At 47.8% G+C, this 24,079-nt stretch overlaps 1 protein-coding gene across 1 annotated transcript; it reads right to left on the bottom strand.

The window, feature by feature from the left end:
• PLEKHO2 (pleckstrin homology domain containing O2) lies at window positions 1-21,542 on the bottom strand. The gene is made up of 5 exons (XM_034784904.1): window positions 21,444-21,542; window positions 20,728-20,844; window positions 10,023-10,127; window positions 4,925-5,023; window positions 1-1,557 (listed from the first exon to the last, which is right to left on the bottom strand). Exons 1-5 carry the CDS (start codon window positions 21,540-21,542, stop codon window positions 310-312), a joined length of 1,668 nt encoding a protein of 555 aa, XP_034640795.1. The 3' UTR covers window positions 1-309.
• Window positions 21,543-24,079: the final 2,537 nt, after the last annotated feature.

Below are 24,079 nucleotides of genomic sequence, written 5' to 3'. Positions count from 1 at the left end.
AGGGTTTAATCCAAAGCCCATTGGTGGTTTTCCGCTGACGTCAATGAGCTTTGGATCAAGACCTTAAAGAATATTCACATTTTTGCAACTGATGTTCAATGTCCTCTAACTTCCTATTGTGATAAGGGATGGGAATATGGCATAAAAACATAACAAAAAGAAAATTATAACTGAAATGCCCTGCTCTGAATGCATCGTGTGTGCATAGCAAAACATAACCTTATTTAACACTGGCCAAGCAATGGTATAAGTCGTAAATAGCAAATTTTTAGCTTGATTGTAAGAAAGAAGTGTCTTCTTAAGTACATCTCAGGGAGCACTTCTCCTATAAAGAGTTACTAGATCCTTCGGCTTTTCTTTCTGTTTCTCTGTCGGTTCCTTATTCAGTTCTCCTAACCCTTTAATTTCTTGTAGGACTTGTGTTGCTTGCCGAAGCTGTTCTACTGCCTCATTGAGTAATGTCTCTGCGTTTACTGGGGGTCCATTTCCCTCCTGTGCTTGTTCTAACTCTTGGCATAAAACCTTTTGCAGAAGTTTTTCTGTCTTTTCCCTTTCGCAAGCCACTTTCTCCTCCATTTTAGCCAGGCAGGATTGGGGCTCCTTGTGGAAGCCTGGACCCAGAAGTTCTTTTTCTGCATTTTTCGATTCATTCAGCAGATCTCCTAGAGATGCACAGCGAGGTCTGAAAGGCGAGGAATTTGCTATGGTCTGTGGTAAAAGTGTTTTCTCTTTACTAGGAACCTCTGTACTTTCCTGCTTTGCTTCAGTATCTAAGGAAGTCTTTATTTGTTCCTGTATTGTTTGCGGCTTCTCTTTCTCAACAGCAACTCTCTCACTTCCTTCTTCACGCTCTACTTTTTGGGGAGTGGATTCTGTCACTTCCCCGTCTTCCATTCCATCCCTGGAGGAGGTGGAATCATGGGGCTCCTTGCCTTCTGAACTCTTCGCCTCTAAACTGCTCGGGGTGGCATCCATACTTGCTGTCAATTTTTCTGATAAAATTTTAGGAGGAAGTGGAGGTTTCACAGTAGCCGTTGTGACCACCTCTGTGAGGTTTTCTTTACTGCCACCTTTGGATGGTTCCAAACCTTCTGTGCTTTGAGGGTGAGGGGCTGGTTCATCCCAACTGACCCCTTTCAGCTTGTCCGATAAGATTTTAGGAGGAGGAATCGGAGGCTTTGCCATGCTGCTGTCGCTAACCTCCATGAGATTCTCTTCATTGTCCCCTGCTGAGGCTTTGGGTTCTTCACCCTCTTCACCTTGACTGACTGAACCCACATCCTTGTCGTTCAGATCATCCTTTGACGGTGTACTCTCCTTCAACTTCTTAGCTGGAGGCAACAGAGGCTTTTTAAGCTCTTGATCAGCAACGCTATTATCCGCACTCGGCTTCTCTGATATGACACTGGGCTTTGTAGGAGGCATAGGTGGCTTTGGAGTTTCCTTTGGAGGAGGGACGTTCTCATTATCGCTCACAGTCAAGGTGAAGTCTGGGGGGCCATTATCTACCATATCCAGATCCAGCCTCAAGATTCCATCCGATGTAGACTTGGCAACCTGAGAAATGTAATACGAGAGAGTTTTATTTAGACTGTGTCTTGTTATCAATCCCCTGAACTATCCTGTCCTCAAAACCAGTCTTAACAAACCGTTTAAGTCAAAGAAGTGAATGTGGGGTGACTGAGGGCTGGTCTACACTCCTGCACTACATCAGCGCAGCTGTGCTGCTGTAGCGTGTCGGGTGAAGACGCGCTATGCTGACGGGAGAGGGCTCTCCCATCGGTATATTTACTCCATCTCCGTGAGAGACAGAAGCTGTGTCGGCAGGAGAGCGTCTCCCGCTGGCACAGCGTGGTGTGGATACCGTGTTAATGTCAATGTCACTTACGTTGCACGGGGGGAGATGGCTTTTTCACACCCGAGCGATGAAACTTACATCAGGTTAAGTGGCAGTGTAGACAAGCCCTGAGTCCAGCATCTGACTACAAATCTTTTGTCCCACAAGGAGGACAGTACAGACTAACCCGTACACCTCAGCACAGCTTACATGTGTGAGACTGAGTGATGCCTCTGTTTCTGCTCCCCTTTACCACCCCGCTTCTTACTCCATGTAACACCCTGTATGACATTACACCAGCACCCGCTTCAGTGCATGCATACTTGCCGTTGAGTTATTTTGTCTCCAGTAGTGGAGTGACAGTCAGGAGAGCATCAACGCCAATAACCACAAGAGGTCAAGAATTGGTCCAAAGCGGCTGTACACTCAGCCTATCAAAAATCCTTTTTCCTTTCTCAGTTATAAACACTGAGCTATGCAGTTCTGATGTGGACAATTTCCGAGTTACAAATATTTGCATGGACAGGTGCACTGTCTGAACTGATAAATGCAAAGAATTTCCCGGAGAGACAAAGTGGGTGAGGTGATATCTTTTATCGAACCAACTTCTGTTGAGGGGGGGGGGGGGGGAAGAGAGAGACAAACTTTTGAGCTACGCAAAGCTCTTCCATGTAAATACGGGGTGTTAGCGGGCCACTTCACTTTGAATGGTCCCTTAAAGTACATGCTAAACTATCTGCTCTTCCTTGCATTTAGCTGTGAGACTCTGAGTACCTTTCCCTGACCTGAGGAAGAGCTCTGTGTAGCTCGAATGCTTGTCTCTCTCACCAACAGAAGTTGGTCCAATAAAAATTACCTCCCCCGCCTTCTTTCTAATATCCTGGGACCAAGATGGCTACCACACTGCAGACAACCTAGAGCAACGGAGGCAGATCATCTGGTTCTATCCCCTTGTAGGAATAGCTGTTGAAGTACCCTAGAATATTTTATCCCCTTACTACCCAAGTCGTCCCCCCATGAGAGTGTTTCCCAGATTTCCTATTGCTGGTCTCCTTACATAACTTGTTGCATTTCTTTAGATTGATAAAATGTACAGGTCTGTTAGTTCATGTATTGAATCCTTCAGTCCAGGGCGCTAATGTAACGTCATTTTGTGTCTGGCTGCTTCCTCTCCCCTCCTGACATCATCTGTCTCCGCTGGGCTGGGCCTCAGCCAGCTAGTCCTTCATGTCATACTGCTCAACCTTAGCGGCTGGATCCGAAGGGATGGCCATGCAGAGCTGCATTATCTCTATACGAAGCCCGAACTTCCTAAGTCTCCTATCCACCCCCAAGGGAGAAATGAGGAGAGAGTCCCTGTGTGAGGGAGTCCTGGGGACAGGCAGTGCCCAAATGCATCTAGGCTTAGACTCCCTCCAGAACAGGGAGGATGGCTACAGCCTTCTTCCCACTTGAGCCCTTTCAAGAGACCTCTCCACCTTGGTGAAGTTCACCCGTGTTGCCTAATCCTCTCTTCTCAATATGTGCCCCCGTCTCCTGTGAGAAGCTAGCCCAGAGTATCTCCCTTGGGGACTGTGTGATCAGCAATTAAAATTTCCAGTTAACCCCCTTCCCATACGTTTTTTCTGTGTTAATTACTACAGTATTCAAGTCCCTGCAACTGTCTAGTCACCCTCTTTATTGTGTCCTTTCCATAAGGTGACAGGAACTGAACATGGCCTTCAAGATAAAGTGTTACTGTTTCACGGTGGAGAACTGAGTTTGTGTCCCCTTCCTCTGGGTCTGCCACCCAAGACTCTCCTATTGCCGTTCAGCAGTGCTGGAGCATACAGGCCTTCACCCCGCACTAAGTCCCGGTCCTGCTCAGTATCTTGCCATACGTGATTACTCAGAGTAAATGACTCTCTTCAGACTTCTGGTTCAGACTCATTACCTTACATTTCTTGGGAGTGAAATGCGTAAACTGCTTCTTCGCCGGCTAATTCACTAGGGATGTTTATTGCTCTCCTCCTCCTTACCAGCACTGTAGTGTGCATTTTTTCTCTTCTACGCAGCATCTGTATAATCGTCCCTAATACTAATCTTTGTGGCATGTCAGTACCCAGGGCCTCCATCCAAAATAATGTCCACTTATACGTACCCTCTGTCTCCAATGTCCACAGAAGACCTTTATTGCCCTATAAATGGCAAATTGTCTCCTTCAAGGTGAGGGCACTTGCAATAACAGAGCTGAGATTTCAGGCCCAGCTTACAAGGCATAAGGGGAATAACATCAGTGGATAAAATTCCAGGAGAGCATTTGTGCCTCTGAGATCTTTTTGAGGGGAAGGGAGGGAATGTCTGGCTCTCCAGTGATTATTTCTGTGCATTTCTCTAAAGAAAGATTCTCTTGTGGATGCTGCAGGATTTTTGTGCGCTAGATTAAAAAGCTTTCGTCTGCACTAAGATCACTTGAGAGTTGCACAGAAGGTGAGAGTCCGCAAGCTGTGACGCTTGCAGAAAGAGGTTTAGCCTTAAACCCATTCATTAGTTTAATCCTCTTCTAAAGTATCACTACTACTTCAGTGTAGAAACTCCCTCGGAAATAGGAATCTAATATTTATTAGCCATGTGTGTGTTTTTTGTTTTAAATACTAGCTACAGAAAAGCTACTGAAAACTGAAAATAGGCTGCTCTAGAAAACTGTCTTAGAAAAAATAGTGTTAACCCATTCTCAGTGCTTTGTTGGTTTTTTTAATTAAGCAGTAATGGCACGTGCCAAACAAAGAAGCAGTTTATGAACTGTAGAAAGGCTCACAAAATATATCACAACATATTGCAGCAGTTACCAATCTGAAGGATGCAAAAATCTTAAACAGCTGTGGTCCACCATCCCACAGATTAAAAACTTGCTTTCCCTTACTCCAGTTACCGGCTAGTTTTACCTGTAAGGGGTCAGATAGAAGCTTGTGTTTTGCATGTAATCAGCATGAACGATACACCCAGAAATAGTTCTCACTGATTCCGGCTTGGGTCTTTTACCAGATGGAGATTGCATACAGGTGATTTCACTGTGCTGCAGCATGCAACCCCGGGGTGCATTCTTACCTCTTTCAGGTGAATTCTGGTGGGTGGTCTGCGCCCATGACTCACTTTCACTCTGTCTCGAGTCACATGTTCCAGGGAAAGGCTCTGATCTATCTTCACCTTTAAATGGGGGAAAGAAAAGAGAACATCACTGAGTTGCCTAAAACCATCTCATTGAGAAGGTATGAGAATGTCTTTTAAAAAGAACAGGAGTACTTGTGGCACCTTGGAGACTAACAAATTTATTAGAGCATAAGCTTTCGTGGACTACAGCCCGCTTCTTCTTTGTCTTTTTCTGCCATTTCTGGTAAGGGTGCACTTGTAGCCAGGATGGCTTTTGAATATGTCCCCATTACAATCAGGTCCCAGATTTCTAGGCTTATTGAGGGATAGCTCAGTAGTTCAAGCATTGGCCTGCTCAATCCAGGGTTGTCAGTTCAATCCTTGAGGGGGCTGCTTAGGGATTTGGGGCAAAATCAGTACTTGGTCCTGGTAGTGAAGGCAGGGGGCTGGACTCTATGACTTTTCAAGATCCCTTCCAGTTCTAGGAGATAGTATATCTCCATGAATTTATTTATTTTATTTATAAATCTTTAACATTTGTTTTCTGTGTGGTTTTTATTGTTCACTAGCATCATTATATTGCCTTAAAACCTGCACTCCCTTTCAGAAGCATTTACAATACAGCTCAATGCTGAACTCTTACTTATAGCCGTTAGGGTGACCAGATAGCAAGTGTGAAAAATCAGGACGGGGGTGGGGGGTAATAGGAGCCTATATAAGAAAAAGACCCAAATATCGGGACTGTCCCTATAAAATCCGGACATCTGGTCACCCTAGTAGCTGTATGTATCAGGCGCTTGAGCACTGAGTTGCCAAAAGCTTTTCTTTTAGCAGGAAAGTTACGCAACTCTTTCTTGGGTGGATGTTTGTAGAACAGGCTCCTTCATCCTCTTATCCCCTGCGGTACGTATGCAGACAAAATGCAGGGTTTGTTCCTGCAAAGCTAAAAGGTGGGGGAAGACTTAAACGCCATCCTCCATTCCTTACTGCGGGCTGCCAGCAATGTGAACTTGCACATCAACAAAACAGTGCTCGACATGGCCACAACATCCATTTAGTATTTTCAAAGCAAACCCAGCTGTGATCTGGTAGAGCCGCACTCAGAACCTTAGCCAGGGGCCCTTGGAATGCGATGCTAGCTCCAGATTCTCCGCCTGGTTTGCAACATGCACATTCATGATAGCTCTGTGTCAGAGTGGAACTGACTGCAAGATGCGATGCTAGTTCTGCAACCCCAAAGGTGAAACTGAGAGTGTCTGACTTGGCCCATCCAACTTTCTGAGGTTTGCCAATCCCTAGGTACCTACAAGGCAGGAAAAGGAGGGCACAAGAGACTTTTGTTGTCCTGCACTCCGGCTTGGAACGTGGCAGGGAGATGTAGTAAAACTAATCTTAGAGGTGAAGGCACGTTAATAATCCTGACCTGACCATGAACTGTATCAGCAGGTCTTGTTAACAGACCTTTCTTTGTACAGCTTTAATGATCTCAAGAGCTGAACAGAAGATGTGAGCAGCGACCTGGATTAATTGCAACAGTGGCTGAATTAACACGTTCACTTACTGGAATCAGATTTAAAATTCATTGCCTCGCACGTGGAAAATGAGAGCCAATGCTAAGTCCTTTCACTATTCTGGCTCTAGGCCTACCACTCTTGACTCCCCTGCCCCTCCACCTTTCTAGTGAAGGGGGCATGCTGAGGTATTGCCACAACGTACCATACTCTAGTGATCCCAGCTGGCATAATGGTCCTAAGATGATCTAGTTCAGAGTGTCTCTGAGGCTGCTCTAAACTACGTTGGGGCCGGTGACTCACAGAGTTGACCTCAGGAACGGGGAGACATGAATGTCTCCTTTGCACCCCCCCAGCTGCACCCAGCGCTTATTGGCCACAGCCAGGGATTCAGTCCTCAGTGTGTGAAGGCACAGGGGGCAGCACCAATATGGGCTTTAGAAATGCCAGTTGATTGCATGCATCTCTTTCCAGTTACCTGTCTCAGCTCCCCAGAGAGAAGAGAGTTCTCTGGAGTAGAAAGACTGACCAGGCCTATGGGGTCAATTTTTGGGGGAGGAAACAAAATGGGCCAACTCCTCAGCTGGTGTAACTCAGTATAGCCCCATTGACTTCAGTGGAGCGCAGCTGAATTGTGCCAGCGGAGGATTGGGCCTGCTGTTTTTCAACAGGGCATGTGCACACAGATGTTGAAGCAGTTAGTATGCAGCACTTCACGCCCACAAGTCTTGGGGGGAGGGATAGCTCAGTGGCTTAAGCATTGGCCTGCTAAACCCAGGGTTGTGAGCTCAATCCTTGAGGGGGCCACTTAGGGATCTGGGGCAAAAATCAGTACTTGGTCCTGCTAGTGAAGGCAGGGGGCTGGACTCGATGACCTTTCGGAGTCCCTCCCAGCTCTATGGGATAGGTATATCTCCATATTTATGGCCAGGGCGATCCTCTGAGATCACTTTTCGATACTCTGTGCAAGGGAGTGCGGAGTTCATTGCACGTCATCATCCCTGGGGCAGAGAGAGAGAACGAGAGCTCCACTTTGGAAAGAGAACGCAGCACCAGCGCTGGTCTCCCCCAGCAACTAGGGAGACAGAGGCAGGCTGCTACAGCAAGGACTGCCCAGCATTACGCTACATTACATCACCTCTACTGCTCGTCAATAACATGACAGCAAGCTTGAATGCTGAGTTTTCTGCTGCTCAGATTTATAATATAGCCCCAGCTTGTCTGCTGCTCCCAGCTGGTCCAGTTACTTACAAATGCTGCTTTTTATTTGGAATGATGAACGAGCAATGCCTGCCCTAAAAAACATCAGACACCGAATGGGATTTGGTGATACCAGCAGGTTGCTTCCCTGGGCCACCTCCAGTTACTGCGAGTTCCCTCCCATGAATAAAAATAGAGAGTCTGGATCTCTTAAGTGTAAATGTTTTCTTATCAAAATGGCGCAGTGCAATTGGAGTCTGATTCTCCACCCCTTACTCCAACTTCCCATTGACTTCATTGCCTGAATAAGAGGCCCAGGATTGAGCCCGCCGAGCATGCATTCTGCAACGCCATGTCTGTAGTGCATGCTTGATGAAGGCATCAGGGCCGGCTCTGGCTTTTTTGCCGCCCCAGGCAAAAAAGCCTCCCGCCGCCCCCAGCACCCCGCCCCCTCCCCCAGTGGGGAGCGCGGCAGGGGAGGGCGTCGAGCCCGGCCGCGGCCCCGCTCTCCCCAGCCGGCCGGAGCGCCGGGAGGAGGGCGGCGAGCCCGGCCGCGGCCCCGCTCTCCCCGGCCGGCCGGAGCGCCGCCCACCTCCAGGTGCCGCCCCAAGCACAGGCTTGGAGGGCTGGTGCCTGGAGCCGGCCCCGGAAGGCATGTGATGGTTTTTTTATCCCTTGCCTTTCTCTCAGAGATTTTTACACAGCACTCTAGTTTCCACTTCCCTAAAGCCTGGCCTGTTTTTCACTAATCAGAGCTTCTTGGTTTCTTACTCTCCAAGTTCCCCCTACTCATTTCTTCATGGTGGCTTCATTCCCTTCATGGTGGCTTCTCCTTAGCTTGGGGGAGTTTATGCACTTCCTACTACTGCATAGTAGATATTGCCCTTCCTGGTAAGGGACTGAGGTTAGCTCCATGTCAAATCCTACGCTGTGTGGTTTTGGTCCTTCCTTTGCCTGAATGTCTAGATTTGGGGGGCGTTTCAGAGTCGGGGGGGGGGGGGGAGGCAGCTTCTTTGCAACCTCTCCGGCACAGCCGCAGGCAGCTCTTGGTGACGTGTTGCCGAAGGGTAGCGCTAATGGCGTGTGTAGTAACTTTCCACTAGGCGTCTCTCCAGGCAGTGTGAAAAGCTGGTGGACTCTGTGTCCGATTACACGCGTGTCCAGATCTACAGGTGCAGTACCCAGGCTGTGTGCTGCAGAGAGCCACGGGGCTGAGGGGAAGGAAAGTCCTTCCATGGGGCAGAGCAACTGCTTGGCAAATTCCAAGCTGCAGCAGCTCCAGTGCCCAAGTTCCTTCCACAGGGGTAGACAGAGATTCCAGTGGATTAACTTAGGGCCTGATCCAAAGCCCTCTGGAGTCATTAGAACATCTCCCACTGACTTCAATGGGCTCTGGACCAGGCTCTTAGTTGCTTTTGCAGCTCAGGCCAACCCCACTGGGTCAGCAATTTTCTCTCCTCCCCCTTTTTGTCCTCCTGGAGAGTCCCAGCCTTACAGAGGAGGCAGGGGGCAAATGCCATGTATGGGGAATGCCCAGCTCAATGGGTGGTGGATTCTATACATGTTATCCCCAAGAGGCTTGTATAAAATGCTGCTGAAACGTACATGTCCCGCATTCGCAGGTATGTTGTTAGAGAGGAAAAGGATAACAGCATTGTTATCCCACTCCAAGGGGCAAATTCTGGGGGAGTCTAGAGAGACCCTAACTTGAGGCCACACCCACCCACCTACACCTTCCAGGCCCCTCCGCATGTACGTGATGCCAAATCAGAGACTAACCCATTTAACAACATAACATGCCCCATCGCTCTCCACACCCTGCTCTTCTGAATTTGGCTCACTGAGTCTTAAGTAGTCTGTGTAACACACACAGTACAGGGCCAGAAGAGAGGAGAAAAGCAACTAGCAGTAGGACATGAGAAGGTGTGAACCAGCTGCTATTTTAACTTCTTACATGTTCTGGCTCTGAAATTCAAGCGGCCCTGACTAAACCTTGCCTGGTGTAACTCAGACTAAGGGAGCGTAACTCACTTCTCCTCACTCCACCTCTGAATCTGTCCACAAGAGTTTTTTTTTTCTTTTTTGCTCTAACCTTTGTTTTTGCTTAGTATTCAGGAGGCTCGAGCAAAGGAAGGAACGGGGAGAAAGGCTAATGTGACACCTGGCCACAAGCTCAAGAGTGTAGCTATAATCTGAACCTGCTAACAGCAGCTTTGGACTCCAGGTGCACAATCTGGACCTGTAGCGAGGGGGTGCGGGAGGCGGGGGGTTTCAGCGCCCCTCTACACGGTAGTGAATGAGGGCTGACCCACAAACGCATACAGCTTGAAACCCATTTATCTTACCTCATCAAGTATTTTATTTTTGGCTCTGCCGATCCCTTCATTCAGGGCTTTCATCCATGATTCTTTCTCTTCCGCATTCTGCCCCTGAAATTTGATATCATGGACCTGCAAGATGAGAGACGTAGAGAGATGTTTTCATCCTAACGTTACTTGCCAAGGACAGAGAAGTAGCTTATACATCATTAGTGTGTTAAACTCGATATCCAGCTGAGGCCGTGTTTAAACTAGACATTCCTTTGCACTTTGCAATGGCTTCACTCCACAGCCGCAATCAACAAAGCTCTGTTATGCTGGACGGTTTGTTGCTATAGTTTTTATTTTTGCAACTAGCAATTAAATTAATAAAGCGAGTGACAGTTTCTTCCTCCCGCAAAGAGGGATGAAATGTTCCTGGAACAACAGATGGCTGTTTACTTAGGGAATGGATGGACTGTGTGTAGGGGACTTGCCCGAATGAGCAACTCACGCTCCTGTTGCGGTGTTAGGTTCGATAAGATGCCGTATCTCCAACTCCCACCCCACCACGCTGCAGGCAGAGATCAGCGTGAAATCTGTGAGGAACAAACTCTGTTTGCTCTTGCGTAGTGGTGCTGCATAGGACTGAGGCAGGATTCTAGGACTCTGCGCCGGGGTACGCACAGCTTGGCTCTGCAGAGCACAGATAGGCTTGCAGGGCAGTGGGGCGTGAGGATTCAGAAGGATAAACTGGCAGAGCAACATGCCATCATTTCTCCCCTTTCCACCCTGTCAGAGCAGGGACTCAGCAGCTCTGAGCCTGTAGTACCAGATACAGATATGATCCACTGCTATAGCCGGACAGAGGCTGTGCTGAAGCCTGGAGAGGAGCAGGAGATCCCCAGCCCAGAACCCATTCCTTCGGACTGTGCAGGGGGTCCAGGGACTCCCATGATGCAACTGTTCTGCTCACCATCCTCTGAGCCTATGGTGCATCATGGGAGATGTAGTTTGACCCGGGAGCCGAGTCTATAGAGAAGAACGACAAAGCACATAAACTACAACTTCCATGCTGCACCGTGGCAGCATTTAAATATTTCAATTTTTGATTTTTCACTGAAAGATCAAACTTTTCCATGGAAAATTTCAATGACAACTTTTTTTTTTTTTTTTCATTTTAATCGAAATGTTCTGCATTGGGAGAGCCAATTTCCCAACCAGCTGGGATTTCCTGGTGTTCTGCCTTGATAAACCCCAGGCAGCATTCCCTGAAGGAAATTGTAGGTGGGATGTAATCTCTCTAGTGAATGAATAAGCAACAGACTTCCAAGAGTCTGAACTCTGTGCTTATCTGGATGGTCTCCTGATACACGTCCATGCCAGAAAGTTCAGTGTTTTGTGATCACTGCATGATAAATATCTCTTTTCTACTTATCTCTGAACCTGACTGAGACAATTCTTGGCAATAGGTACAAGCAAATAGCGTGGAAATTCTCCCAAGGCCTGTTCTGAAACAGTGCATTTGTTCAAAAGAATGGCCTTGGCCATTGGCAAATGTAACATCCTCTCATGCATCCAGATGTTGGAATGTAACTAAATGTAACCATTTCTGGGGGAATTATTCAAGTTTCTCAGTTGGGCAACAATGAAATGACCTAATGGGCATTCTCCATCACTGGCTTTTACTTCTATTAGGAGCAATGGAGTGAAATTAAGAGAGGAAAAACGTAGGCTGCATACCTGGAAAAGCTTCCTGACAGGGATCCGTTAGCTAATGAAATAAGTTTCTTCAAGCATACAGAGAGGGAATCTGAGGCAGAGAGGTTAATTGACTTTGTCTAACACAGCAGAACTGGGAACAGAACCTAGGTGCCCTGACCTCAGTCTCCCTGTTTCAAAGCCTGGGGGGTGCAGGGAAAGGTTAGCAGATTCTTGGAAATGCTCGAACTGTTTGGGCCGAAATTTTCCAGAAAAATTCAGCCTAAAGCAGACACTGGCCTGGGAAGTTTGGCCAAATTATAAGTGGCTGAAAACAGGGCCTTATAATGGGAAGAAGTGTCAGGCATCTTTAATAGGCAGGGCTACCGCCTGCACCTACAAGGAGTTTGATATTCTGAGCACCCACCACTTGCACAGATGTTAACTGGAGGGATGGGTTCTCTGAAAACCAGGTCCCTTTTATTTAGGTGACAATCAACAAGCAACCTCTGTCTAAGCAGGTCACCAGGGCCGAAACGTTCAACGTCACAGGAAGACTGACAGGTCTAGAAGCCAGGCCTCCTCCTTCCCTCTCCTGAGCGTTAGCCACTCGGTTATCTTCCTTTCTCTCTGCAGCTGCCCTTCATTAGGAGGGATGGGATGTCGCTGGCCTTAGTTTCTAATTCGTCTCAGTCCCGCACAAACCGTCACTTTAAATGTCTATAAATCATTAACCAAGGCCATGAAGGTGACTGTAACGGGGCAGGAGACCCTTAACTTCAGCATAGCAAAAAGGGAATTTAATCCTTCCTAGAATGTCCTGCTTCCTACGTGAGAACCAGTGGGAAAAGGTGGGGAGATGAGGCGGAGATGTTCCCGAATAGCTCGATTAAGAGGTAAGGGCCTGAGCTTTATACAAACAACCCCCTGTCCGGGAGGCCCTGAGGTCACGCTAACCAGGGAACCTAAGGGAGAGAGCAAGTCTCCAAAACGCTGTGCCAGGCTGGTTTTGTTTTAGCCCAAAGAGGGCCTGTTTTTTGTGTGTGCTTAAAACCCTCTTTGTTTGGAAACAGTTTTGCTCTTAAGCGATTAGAAAAGCCTGTGAGAAAGATTTCCTTGTGCACAGCTCAGCTGTTGGGCCGCCTGGCAAAGACCTGACAGCTTATGCCGGGAGTACAGAGAACTCTGGACACGTTGTTCAAGGAAAGGATCCCCTGATTTCAAGCTTCTTCCTCTGTTGCCACTTTGTGTGCCTCATTTCTGGGTCCCTGACAAAGCCCCTGGGCCTCCGAGAGTGGAGCGTGACGAAGTGTTGGTGTCAGTCTGTGATTGTGTGGCAGGGCTGAGCGAAGGCTCCGGGGATGGTTCATCGTTAAGGAGAAGCTGAGGTGTCCCTCTGGCATGTAACTGTGGGTTGCACAATTTAATGCTGACCTACAGTTACAGGCCCCTACCTGGAGCTCTGGCAGTTCCAATACCCTACCTGGCGGGCTGGGAGATTGTGAAAGGATACACATGAGGCTCTGGTGTAGGACTGGGAGGGAGGAGACCTGTGTTCTCTCCCCAGCTCTGCCAGAGACTGGCTGTGTAACCTGGGACAAGTCGTGCTCTGAGCGAGGTGTCCCCCGATTTGTAAAATGGGGGTTGTGGGACAGGCCCAGCTTTGCGCTCCTGTGCGTAGCACACTGGAGTCAGACACAGTTCTGCCGTCAACTTGTTCAGGGGAGTCCTGTGACCTGTTATGTGGGAGGGCAAATTAGATGATCACAATCGTCTCTTTTGCCTTAAAACCCATGTATTCACAGGGGGATTAAGGCTAAATTCATTAACTGGTGACCAGAGACCAGCACACCAAAGGTCTTGGTCCCACTTGAGCCCTATTCTGGGGCGTTGAGTGATGTCTGGGCCTTGGACTGGCCCTTTGAACGCAGTGAATTTCACCCTAATATCTGTAAAGCATTTTGAGATCCTTGCATAAAAGTGGCAAGTATTTAAAAAAAAACTTGCAATAATTCTGCCCACCCGATAATGCCATTAATCCTCATTACCAGCACATTCGGGGTGCACAGATGATACTGTGCACATCCCTTGGTCTTTTCTTCACCTCCTAGGCCTTCTTGTGGAATTTCAAGGGCAGAATTTTAGCCCTTATACCAGCCTTCCATTCACTCCGTAAGTCTCGATACATGGAACAACCTTGGTTACTTAATGCAAACAGCCACGTGGAGGGAGCTGACTCTATTTCCTCATTAGAAAATGGGGATAACACCGTTACCTTACACCTGAAGGTTATTTATTTATTGGCTGAACAGGCACAGTGCTGTGTATGGTATGCATCCAAAGAAGTGGGCTGTAATCCACGAAAGCTTATGCTCTAATAAATTTGTTAGTCTCTAAGGTGCCACAAGTACTCCTGTTCTTAGTGCTGTGTAGGTGTTAAGTATTTTCACAGGCAATGTGGGCTTACTGGACCCCGCACAAGTAAAATCCCTCCCCTCTATCCCCTTATGCTGAAGATGGTCACCACTTTCGGGATCTGTACCTAAGCATTCTTAGCACAGGGAAGCAGAGTTCCAGACAGCTCTGTTTTAAATCGGTGAAGTTAAAGGCTGACTATCACAGGCAGAGAGAAGAGGATGGGCTGCCTGGGGCATCTTTTCTGAATGAAAATCCTTGCTAAGAACACCCTCACTGTGGCTCTGCAGAATCTGGGGTCTAAGCTATGTTGTACCGTCAAGGACATAGCCTTGACTTAGGGAGAGACGTGCTGCTGATGGACTTAAAGAGAAGCTGCAGCCAGCCATTTCTGATGTGGAGAAGCAATCTGCAAAGCATGTGTTTTGAAAGTAGCATAAGAGGAGATACAAGAGTGATCCTGGAAGATTTAGAGCCCAAATCTGATCCTCCCCCATAAGGGTCTATAAACTAGTCTTGCTCAGGTTACCACCAACTTTAAAGTGGAACCTAGGAACAGTAAACAGAGTTGCTTCTCTTTGTATGTTTTCTGGTATAGGTATTCCCAACCTGAATATTAAAGAAGTGCAGGAGAGACACTGAGCAGACACAGACCATCCCTGAGCAGGTTTGTAATGGCAGATAAGTAGCACGTGGCCTGACCTTCTGCTCAAAACTGTTGAAGGTAGAGAAATTCAGCAGCCCAAACGTACAGCCAAAGGACAATGAGCTGGATATAAATTTGCTCTCCCGTTCCCTAAGCCAGCTGAGAGTGAGTCATGACATAAACAAAGTCCTGGTGTTCTAGTAAAAGCCGTTATGGTTAAATCTGATGCAACAGTGACCACTGCAAGCAATGAATAGGGCTATGCAATTTACTAAAACTGAACTCAGCGGAGGGCATAGGCCAGCCTGTTCATGTTGAATCACTGACTTGATACAATGGGATAAAAGAGGTTCACATACGGTTCATTCTCAGCCGTAAAATGAAGAGGCGTCTCTCAATATGATCCCATTTGTCTCCTCCCACACATAGTACATCCAGTAAGCACTAAAAGTGCCTCTTAGCCACACCTGCCTGGCTTTCCATTTAGGAGAGGGACGGGGACATGCATCCAGGTCATAGGACCTGCAAGAAATCCTCTCCCTCCCTGTTTCTGCCATGAATCCTGGTCCCTGTCAGATTATGTCTTCAGGTGAAAAGTGAAATCCGAATGGATGGCTCAGGAGGGGATTATTGTATTTCTCAGCTGCTGCATGCAGAGCAGTATCTGTGTCAAACTCCGGTAGGATGCATGTACTGGTGCAAGTCCATCAGAAATCAGGTGCAAGTGGCAAAGTCTTGTAACGTGTGGTGGGCTCCAAATTCAGCTCCTGGCATACACAGGTATGTAGTCCCCATTGAAGTGAACTGGAGTTGAGTTCAGCAAAGTCACTGGGGATTTCCACCCATTTATGCCTGGCTGCATTGGGAAGGGAGTGACATCACCTCAAATAGCTGGTGAGTCTTTGCTAGTTGCTTTTCTTGCTCCATCCCTCACTCCTCATTTCCACACACTCCCCTTCAGGGTGCAGGCTTTAACAACCACTGTATGCTAAACTGGTGCAAGTGACTGCCTTGTAGATTCCCTTTCTGAGTGACTTGCACCAGACACATTTTACACCAGTACATTTGGCACAGAGATTTCCAAGGTTATTGTCCTCCGTTACAGGCTCAGTTCTATATGACTTGCTTAATTTAACTGATGAGGGTGGACTGACTCATTTGAAGATTTCTAAACAGAACAAATTCTTCGCATGCTTCCACCTTTCTTTCTCCTGGTCTCAAGTCTTCAGCAAAGTGCTGTACTCACTTCTCTTTAATTATACTTTGTTTCAGTTCCATGTGAGTAAGTAAACCAACAACAGAGTAAGACAAGAGTAAAGGCTGCATGAAAATGTCTATGCTCAAACATTTTCCCAGAATAACCCAGCCTCCATTTTAGAGACTAGGGCAAATAAAAGCGGAGATATTTTTGTAAGAGGCTATCTCTAGCAGGTACTGTGAGTGTGTCTCTAAAACCAGGACAAAACACATACGTTTTTTTAATTGATAGGTACTTCATGATATCATAGACCAGGGGTCGGCAACCTTTCAGAAGTGGTGTGCCGAGTCTTCATTTATTCACTCTAATTTAAGGCTTTGCGTGCCAGTAATACGTTTTCACGTTTTTAGAAGGTCTCTTTCTCTGTCTATAATATATAACTAAACTATTGTTGTATGTAAAGTAAATAATTTTTTTAAAATGTTTAAGAAGCTTCTTTTAAAATTAAATTAAAATGCAGAGCCCCCCCGGACCGGTGGCCAGGACCGGGGCAGTGTGACTGCCATTGAAAATCAGCCTTCGGCCTGCGTGCCATAGGTGCCTACCCCTGTCATAGATCCATGATAGATGTTTACAGCATGTACTGCACCTTAACACACTATGGATGGTCTGTACAGGGAATTGAGCATCGTGGGTAGTATTCCCATATTTGCTGTTTGCAGATACCATGGCCAAGATTTTCAATTGTGGGTCCCTATACTTCAGCACAAAACCCCGTATTTAGACATCTAAATCAAAGTGCCCTGTTGTTGTTTCTTCAGTGGGGCCAAGAGCCCACAGCTCCCATAAACTCAGCACCTCAGCAAACTTTTCACACTCATTTAGACCACGATCAGCAAATGTGGCAAAGAAAAGGCAGCTAGGCCTGAAGAGTGCAGAGATCCAGATAAGGAGGTGTGTGATTTCCAACTGCTGCACAGACAGCGGACGGCAGCAAGGCTCCCAAATGGAAAATGTTTCGTTGATAAATATCGCCACAGCTGCAATTTCAAAACAGCAAGACAACAGTTGTGTACATTGGCCTGCTCAAGGAAGTCTGTTCTGACATCTGTGAAAGTACGTTGTGTGTCAACACCCTCCTGAGGTTCACAGCCAAAAGGAAAACAAACCGCTACAGACAGTGAACTTTTCATGTATCAAAATGGTGTTATTAACAAGTGGTTTCTCTCTGGAGCTCCCTTTAATGAGGGCCCTGGTATTATACAGGGCAGTGGAATGGGGGATAGAGGGCAGGGAGGGGCTGCCATGAGGCCAGTGCTTTGAAAAGGTGACGTTAACCTTCAGTGGTGGGTTGGGGGAGTGGAAATCATGACCCTAAGGTCACATCTTGTGCCCATATGTATGTGCGTAGTGCCGCTGAAACGTATGCCGCTCCTTGCATGAGTAAGCTGAGCAGGATTTGATCCTTTACTATCTAAGCAACGTACACTAGGTTCCTATTGGGCCTGTCATTTCTATGCAGACTTATCTCCATTGACTGCAGCTGGGAGTTCGGCTTAAAAATGAATGGCCCAAAGTATCTAATGGGACCCAGCAACTGGAGCTGTGGGTGCTCGGCGCGTAACAGGCTGTGCATGGCGCCTTGTGCGGTTAGGCTCATAGGACCTAAAATACTAGATGAAGCTGCTATTCATTTTTAGTCACAGTGCAAGAAACCCCACGAATAAGAGAGGAAGGCTGGTCTTGTGGTGACAGCTCTGGTGTGGAACTTAGGAGCCCAGCTCTGCCACAGAGTTCCTGTGTGACCTTAGGCGAGTCACTGAATCTCTATCTCCACTTCCCATCTGCAAAATGAGTATAATGTTACTTCCTTTCTCCTCCTTGGTCTGGTCGGGGTGCAGGCTCTTAGCAGAAGGGCCTGTCTCTACGTGTTTGTGCAGCGGTTAGCACAATTATGCCCTGAACTCAGTTGAGACTTTTCAGCATTAATGCAATAATAAATACTAACTGAAACCTGAGTGTGCTCAAAAAACCCTACAGTGACTGAATAGTCCTCATTCAGGTAAAATATGCAGAACTGAGATGCTGACATTTTTGGCTGCAGAAATCCTTGTAGAAATGAATTTGTTTTGATCAATCTCCTGGCCCCAGCCTGTCAGATCTGAACTAGGAGGAGACATAATAATTCAGTGACATGTTCTCAGTCTTAGGCAAAAAAGAAAAAAGAAAACAAATCAAAAGAAAAACCAGAAGTGAGATATTGCGGTGCAACAACAAAGATACTGGAACAAATTATTAAGTACCAGTAATCAATTTGTAAGCTGTGAGGCACTGGGTCGCTCTGGGTCAGCACCGCCGACTGGGACGTTAAAAGTCCTGCCAGTGGTGCTCCCCGGCTAAGGAAGGCTAATGCCTACCTGTTCTGACACTGCGCTGCACCCCACAAGTGGCCAGCAGTGGGTCCGGCTTCTAGGCAGGGGGGCTATGGGGCTCTGTGCCCTGTCCCTACCCCAAGTACTGACTCCACACTCGCATTAGTCAGGAACTGGCCGATGGGAGCTGGGGCGGGGGGGCAGTGCCTGTGGGCGAGAGCCGCGCTGAGCCGCTTGTGCGCCTCTGCCGAGGAGCCGGAGCCAGACCTGCTGCTGGCTGCTTCAGGCACAGCGTGGTCCACGGTGCTAGGACAGGCGGGAAGCCTGCCTCTGCACACCGCTGACCGGGAGCTGCCGTAGGTAAGTCTGCGCCCCAACCCCGTGTCCCAATCCCCTGCCCCAGCCCTGAGCCACCCCCCCCAACCCGGAACCTCTTCCTGCACCCCAAACCCTTCATCCCCAGCCCCACCCCAGAGCCTGCACTCCCAGCCCACCCCTACACAATGGGGAATAATTAAGTGGTAGTACTGGTGAAAAGGTTATAGTGGATCACAAATTGAATATGTGTTAAAAATGTGATGCACTTGCAAAAAAGGCTAATTAATTCTGGGGTGTATTAACAGGAGTTTCATATGTAAGATACAGGAGGTAATTGCCCACTATACTCGGCACTGGTGAGGCCTTAGCTGGAATACTGTGTGCAATTCTGGGTGACACGCTTTAGGAAATGTGGATAAATTGGAGAGAGTCCAAAAGAGAGCAACAAGACTGATCAGAGGTTTAGAAAACCTGAGATAGGAGGAAAAGTTTAAAAAAACCCTGGGCATGTTTAGTCCTGAGAAAAGAAGACAGGTTCCCCCTCAGTTAACAGTCTTCAATATTAATGGCTGTTATAAAGAGGACCACGATCAACTGTTCTCTATGTCCACTGAAGGTAGGACAACAAGTAATGGGCTTAATCTCCAGCAAGGGAGATTTAGGTTAGCTATTAGGAAAAGCTTTCTAACTCTAAGGATAGCTAAGTTCTGGAGTAGGTTTCCAAGGGAGGTTGTGGTATTCCCATCACTGGAGGTTTTAAAGAACAGTCTGGACAAACGCTTGTCAGGGATGGTTTAGGTGTACTTGGTCCTGCCTCAGCGCAGGGGGCTGGAGTTGGCCTCTGAAGGTCCGTTCCAGCCCTACATGTCTATGATTGCAAAGTTCTATCCCATAAAGATGTCTAACTATGCAGCCTGTAACTAGGGAATTATGGTAAACCCCCAAGCAGAACCAGTAGCGAGCCGTGCTGTAAAACAATCACTCCTCATAAATCAAATAAACACACTGGGGGGTTCAGAGAATTCTGCTGACTCAAACGTTAGGGACAAAAGGGCTAGCTGAGTTGTTTCTGACACACGACTGTCAAAACTAGGGGCCCAATCCTGCTCTTCTGGCTCACAACAGTCTTCCGTTGAAAGCCGCGAGGCTGTGTGGGCGAGCGAGGCAAGCAGGGTTTGACGCTGTGGCTCAGTGCTATAGTACATTTATAAAGGCTTTTTGACTCCTGCACTGATTTTGGGTGGAACCAAAGGGTGACCCAGGAACCCCAGGTGCTAGAGTTTGGGGGATTTCCTAAAATAACACTAGCTCTCCAAGGAGATCAGCATCACTATTCCCATTTTACACAAGAGGAAACTGAGGCACAGGGAGTAAACATGACTTGCCCAAAGTCATACAGAAGGTCAGAGCTGGGAATAGAACCCAGGTCACCGGAGTCCCTGTCCAATGATCTAGCCACTCAGCCATACTCTTTCCCATATAACGCTCACTGACTTCAATGGGACTCGAATACGTGTTTAACTTAAGCGCTGTCCTAAATCAGGACCCAGGGGAGAACAGATGGGTGCAGAAAGAAGCAGGTTTTTTCATTCTCCACTGATGAAACAGTATCTGCGACAGAAGGCCAGAACTCCCTAAAGCTGAAAAATTCATGAGGAAACACTTCTCCTGAGGGAAAGTGGCTGTGAAGACAGAATTCCTCCCCCCCTCTTCCTGCCCCACGAGAAGAATAGGGCATTCCATCCTCCCCACCACTTGTAAAGAGTTCACAGCCACTTTATGGTGGTTCCTTTGCTGCTCAGAAAATCCCCGCTGCATTGGAGATCAACCTCAGAGCCTCCCACTCCAAAAGCACAAGTCCATATTTCATTAAAGGGAGAATCGCCCTTGTTTGTGAGCAATCTAGGATCTATGAGACACAGCAGAGCCCAGACGGAGGGACAGGTCACGGCGGGGATGATAGATACACATATTAGCCAGTTCATTACTGTAAATCACTGCAAAATCAGAATGCGAATTCTGGTGTCCTTAGGTGTCTAGGCACATAGACATACATACTTCAGTAGGCAGTGGAGTTTAAGGGGAAGAGAAGGAGAATCCTACCTTCTTACCCGGGGATCGAATTAAAATGAAACGGTTTTTCCTTTTCAAGAGAGCGCGCAGATCCTGGCACTTCTCATAGCTCTCCAGTTCCACCGTTTCTAAGCATTTCTGTTCCTCCTGCAGAGCGGGGAGAGAAGGGGGAAGAAAACCTTTATCTGGAACATGATACCTCTCAATCAAATGCATACCAACAACCTCTGCAGTTTCATCCCACCTTTATGTCTCCCTAGTGCTCTTTCGCCTTTAAAACAATCCACGTGCAATTATAGTTACGCAGGCAGCAAGCCTCCGTAACTCAGGCAAATGCCTCATGGAAGAAAATCCGCTGCTCTATAGGCTGTATGGCATTCAGCAGAGGCGTTCGCTCGCTTGACTCTTGTTGCTCGGAGCAGAACTGACAAAACTTTGCACTTCTGTAGTGCTTTCTACCACGATCTCAAAGTGCTTTACAAGCCTTAGCCTCGCAGTCCTCCAGTGCGTTAGGTAAATGTTATCCCTGTTTTACACATGGGGAAACTGAGGCACAGACCATGACAACTCACACCGGGAGTCTGGCAGAAGAGGGACAAGAATCCAGATCTCCAGGATCTCTTGTGCTGCGGGCTTGGGTCACCTTTCCCCTCAATAAGAACAAGGGTCAGTGATGGCCGTAGGTTGTTTAAGCACATTTTTTCTGTCTGCAAGTTTGATCTGTCAAAACAGAATTATTTTCTTACAAAGAAAGCAGCACTACCAATGCCTTGCTGGGGCCTAGCCATCCCTGGGGTAACGCCACTGAAGTCCATGAGGATTTCAATCAGACCCACTCGGCCCATTCTTCCTAATGACATAGCTAAACTTCCATGCACACGTTGTCCTGGTTCACTGTAGTTCCACAGAAACAGCATCGTTTTCAACTGGTCGATTTGGTAGGGAACACAGTGTAACACCCAGGGGATAGTATTATGGATTTATATCACGGACGTGCCAATCTCATTTGGGCCCCACTGCGCAAGGTGCTGTACAAACACCTAGCTGGGGGGTGGGTCCTTGCCTGGAAGAGGTCGCGATTAGCTCAGTGTTCATACATATTAATTTTTAACATTAGTGTAGCAAACCCTGAAGCCACATAAGTGGCGACCAGCAGCCTCTGCAGGCAGCGCATCAGGACATTCACAGGAGGGGAGAGAGAGAAGCAGCACCACAGAAGCCTCTGGGATGTGAACCAAGGGGTGTTCCACTAAGACATGGGCTCTGACTGGGACTCGGCTGCCAACTCCCATGAACTTTATGGAAGGTGGGGATCCAAATCCTAACATGGTGGCTCAGGCCCTGTCTGTTGCACACTAAAACTCCAGCTGGTGGGTTCAGTCTCCGCTCCAAGCTTTGTGGCTCAGATCTGCCTCTAGCAATGATTAGCAAACACCAGGGAAACAGTGCAGAGGAGGCGTGTAGGCTGTGGGCTGCACGTCCTAGCCAGGAAGTTACTGAGCAGTTAGAGGCAGGGAATAGTCACAAGGAAGTGAACGGAGGGGGATTTCCTTGGTTTACCATCTGACATTTAAGTCCCAGGGGCCAGCTCTGGCTGTGTTGCAATTTCTTTCATTGCATTGTATTTGCGAGGAGGCCCCAGCTGCAGTGCTGGGATGCAGAGCAGGGGGCGGGCAACGCGAAGGTGCCGGGACCTAACTTAGGTTTGGATTTTTTGTTATTAAAGTAGCATTTCTTTCCATTTTAAACAGAGGAGGTGAGCGTGAGGGGAGAACGGGGAGCATTGGCATCAGTGTCTGACGTGCAGCTCCTGCTCACGCTGAAACCAACTCACTCCAAAAAGGCAGGATCAAGTCAGTGCTTAATTTGTAATGAAATTGGTGTCAGGGCTCAAGCAATTTTTTGTACATTCATAACCGATGCAGCAAGCCCAGAGGTGCTGGGGCTATGAACTGCCATGCTTAGAGGTGCCGGGACTCGGCCCTGGCAAACCCTGGTACATATTGAGCACTGGATCAAGCCCTCTGTGTAGATGGGATGCATTCTGACACAGGGCTCACGCGGCCCTTCCTTGCCATATAATTACAAACGTGTAAGGGATGGAAATAGAACATTTAATAATCCCTATAAGCCAGCAAATGACAGAGGAGAGGGAGGTCAAACACATGTGCCTATATGCTGGGTGATCTCAGCTTGGTTGTTAGAGGCGAGTTGCCCACATCATAAAATTGCCACCCAGTTAGTCGCCTCTCTGTGCAAGTCTGTTGTGGGTGAGGACCAAGGTGGATTGGCAGAGCTTTGTGGGGCGGTTCGCTCAAAAAGCCTGTTGGCAGTAGGTCTGGCTCTACTCTGTGCCAGCAGCTGTGCTCGCAGCATGTCTCTAAAGGCCATTTAATCCTCCTCCGCCCTCCACCCCTTCTTTCCTGCCTAAAGAGTTTGACAGGCACCCTGCCCCAGATCCCACAGAAGCCCTTCTCCTGTCTAAGACTGGGAGTGGATGGGTCATTACACAAAGTAAAACCTATTTCCCCATGCTAATTTTTCCCCCTACTGTTACTCACACCTTCTTGTCAACTGTTGGAAATGGGCCATCCTGATTATCACTACAAAAGTTTTTTTTCTCCTGCTGATAATAGCCCACCTTAATTGATTACTCTTGTTATAGTTAGTATGGCAACACCCATTTTTTCACGTTCTCTGTATATCTCTCTCTTCCTACTGTATTTTCCACTGCATGCATCCGAAGAAGTGGGCTTTAGCCCACGAAAGCTTATGCTCAAATAAATTTGTTAGTCTCTAAGGTGCCACAAGTACACCTGTTCTTTTTAAGAATAGTTAGTGGCTCTGATGGTTTTGGGAGAGCGGAAGGCATGGCAGGTGAGGGACCAGAAGCTCTACAGTGGACATCACCCCCCTCCGAAGCTGGTCACTGTAGCATTTAACCTTCAGTATTTTGCTGGGGGGAGGAGTTGGGGCTTAGGAACAGCCAGGGAATAAGTGACGACACGTCCGCCTCCGGCGCAGTACTGATGGGTGATGCAGAGGACTGTGCAAGGGCTAAGTCTGTGTACAGGCCCTGTCCTCGGGCACAGGCCTGATTTCTAGGCCATGCCCCCATCGGGAAGAGGGGATTTCAGAACCTGGAGTTTCCCAAGTAAATTACCCCCCCTGGAGAGGGGGAGAAAAGGGTGGCCTGACCAATATGAAGGAGGAAACCCTATACAAGAGGCCAAGGAAGATTCTAGGCTTGGACTGTGTCTTAATGTGACTTTTGTGTGTAAACATGACAGGTTACCAATGGCAAGGGGCTGGCCTTTGTTCTGTGCCCAGCCAGGTCACAAGGAGATCCTACCTATCTAATGTCCACAGCAGAAATCCAGAA

The sequence above is a fragment of the Trachemys scripta genome, chromosome 10 (genome assembly GCF_013100865.1).
Source record: "Trachemys scripta elegans isolate TJP31775 chromosome 10, CAS_Tse_1.0, whole genome shotgun sequence".
Lineage (NCBI taxonomy): Eukaryota > Metazoa > Chordata > Testudines > Emydidae > Trachemys > Trachemys scripta.
Note: the sequence above shows the minus strand (reverse complement) of the source record. Positions and strands in the feature narration are given on the sequence as shown.

Coding starts and splice junctions, on each gene's coding strand:
- PLEKHO2 (XM_034784904.1), bottom strand. CDS start 21,542: ATGGGCCGAGTGGGTCTGATTGAAATCCTCATGGACTTCAGTGGCGTT. Junction 20,845..21,443: donor TTGGTAGTGCTGCTTTCTTT/GTAAGAAAATAA, acceptor CCCGCTCTGCAG/GAGGAACAGAAATGCTTAGA. Junction 5,024..10,022: donor AAAATAAAATACTTGATGAG/GTAAGATAAATG, acceptor CCCCATTTAAAG/GTGAAGATAGATCAGAGCCT.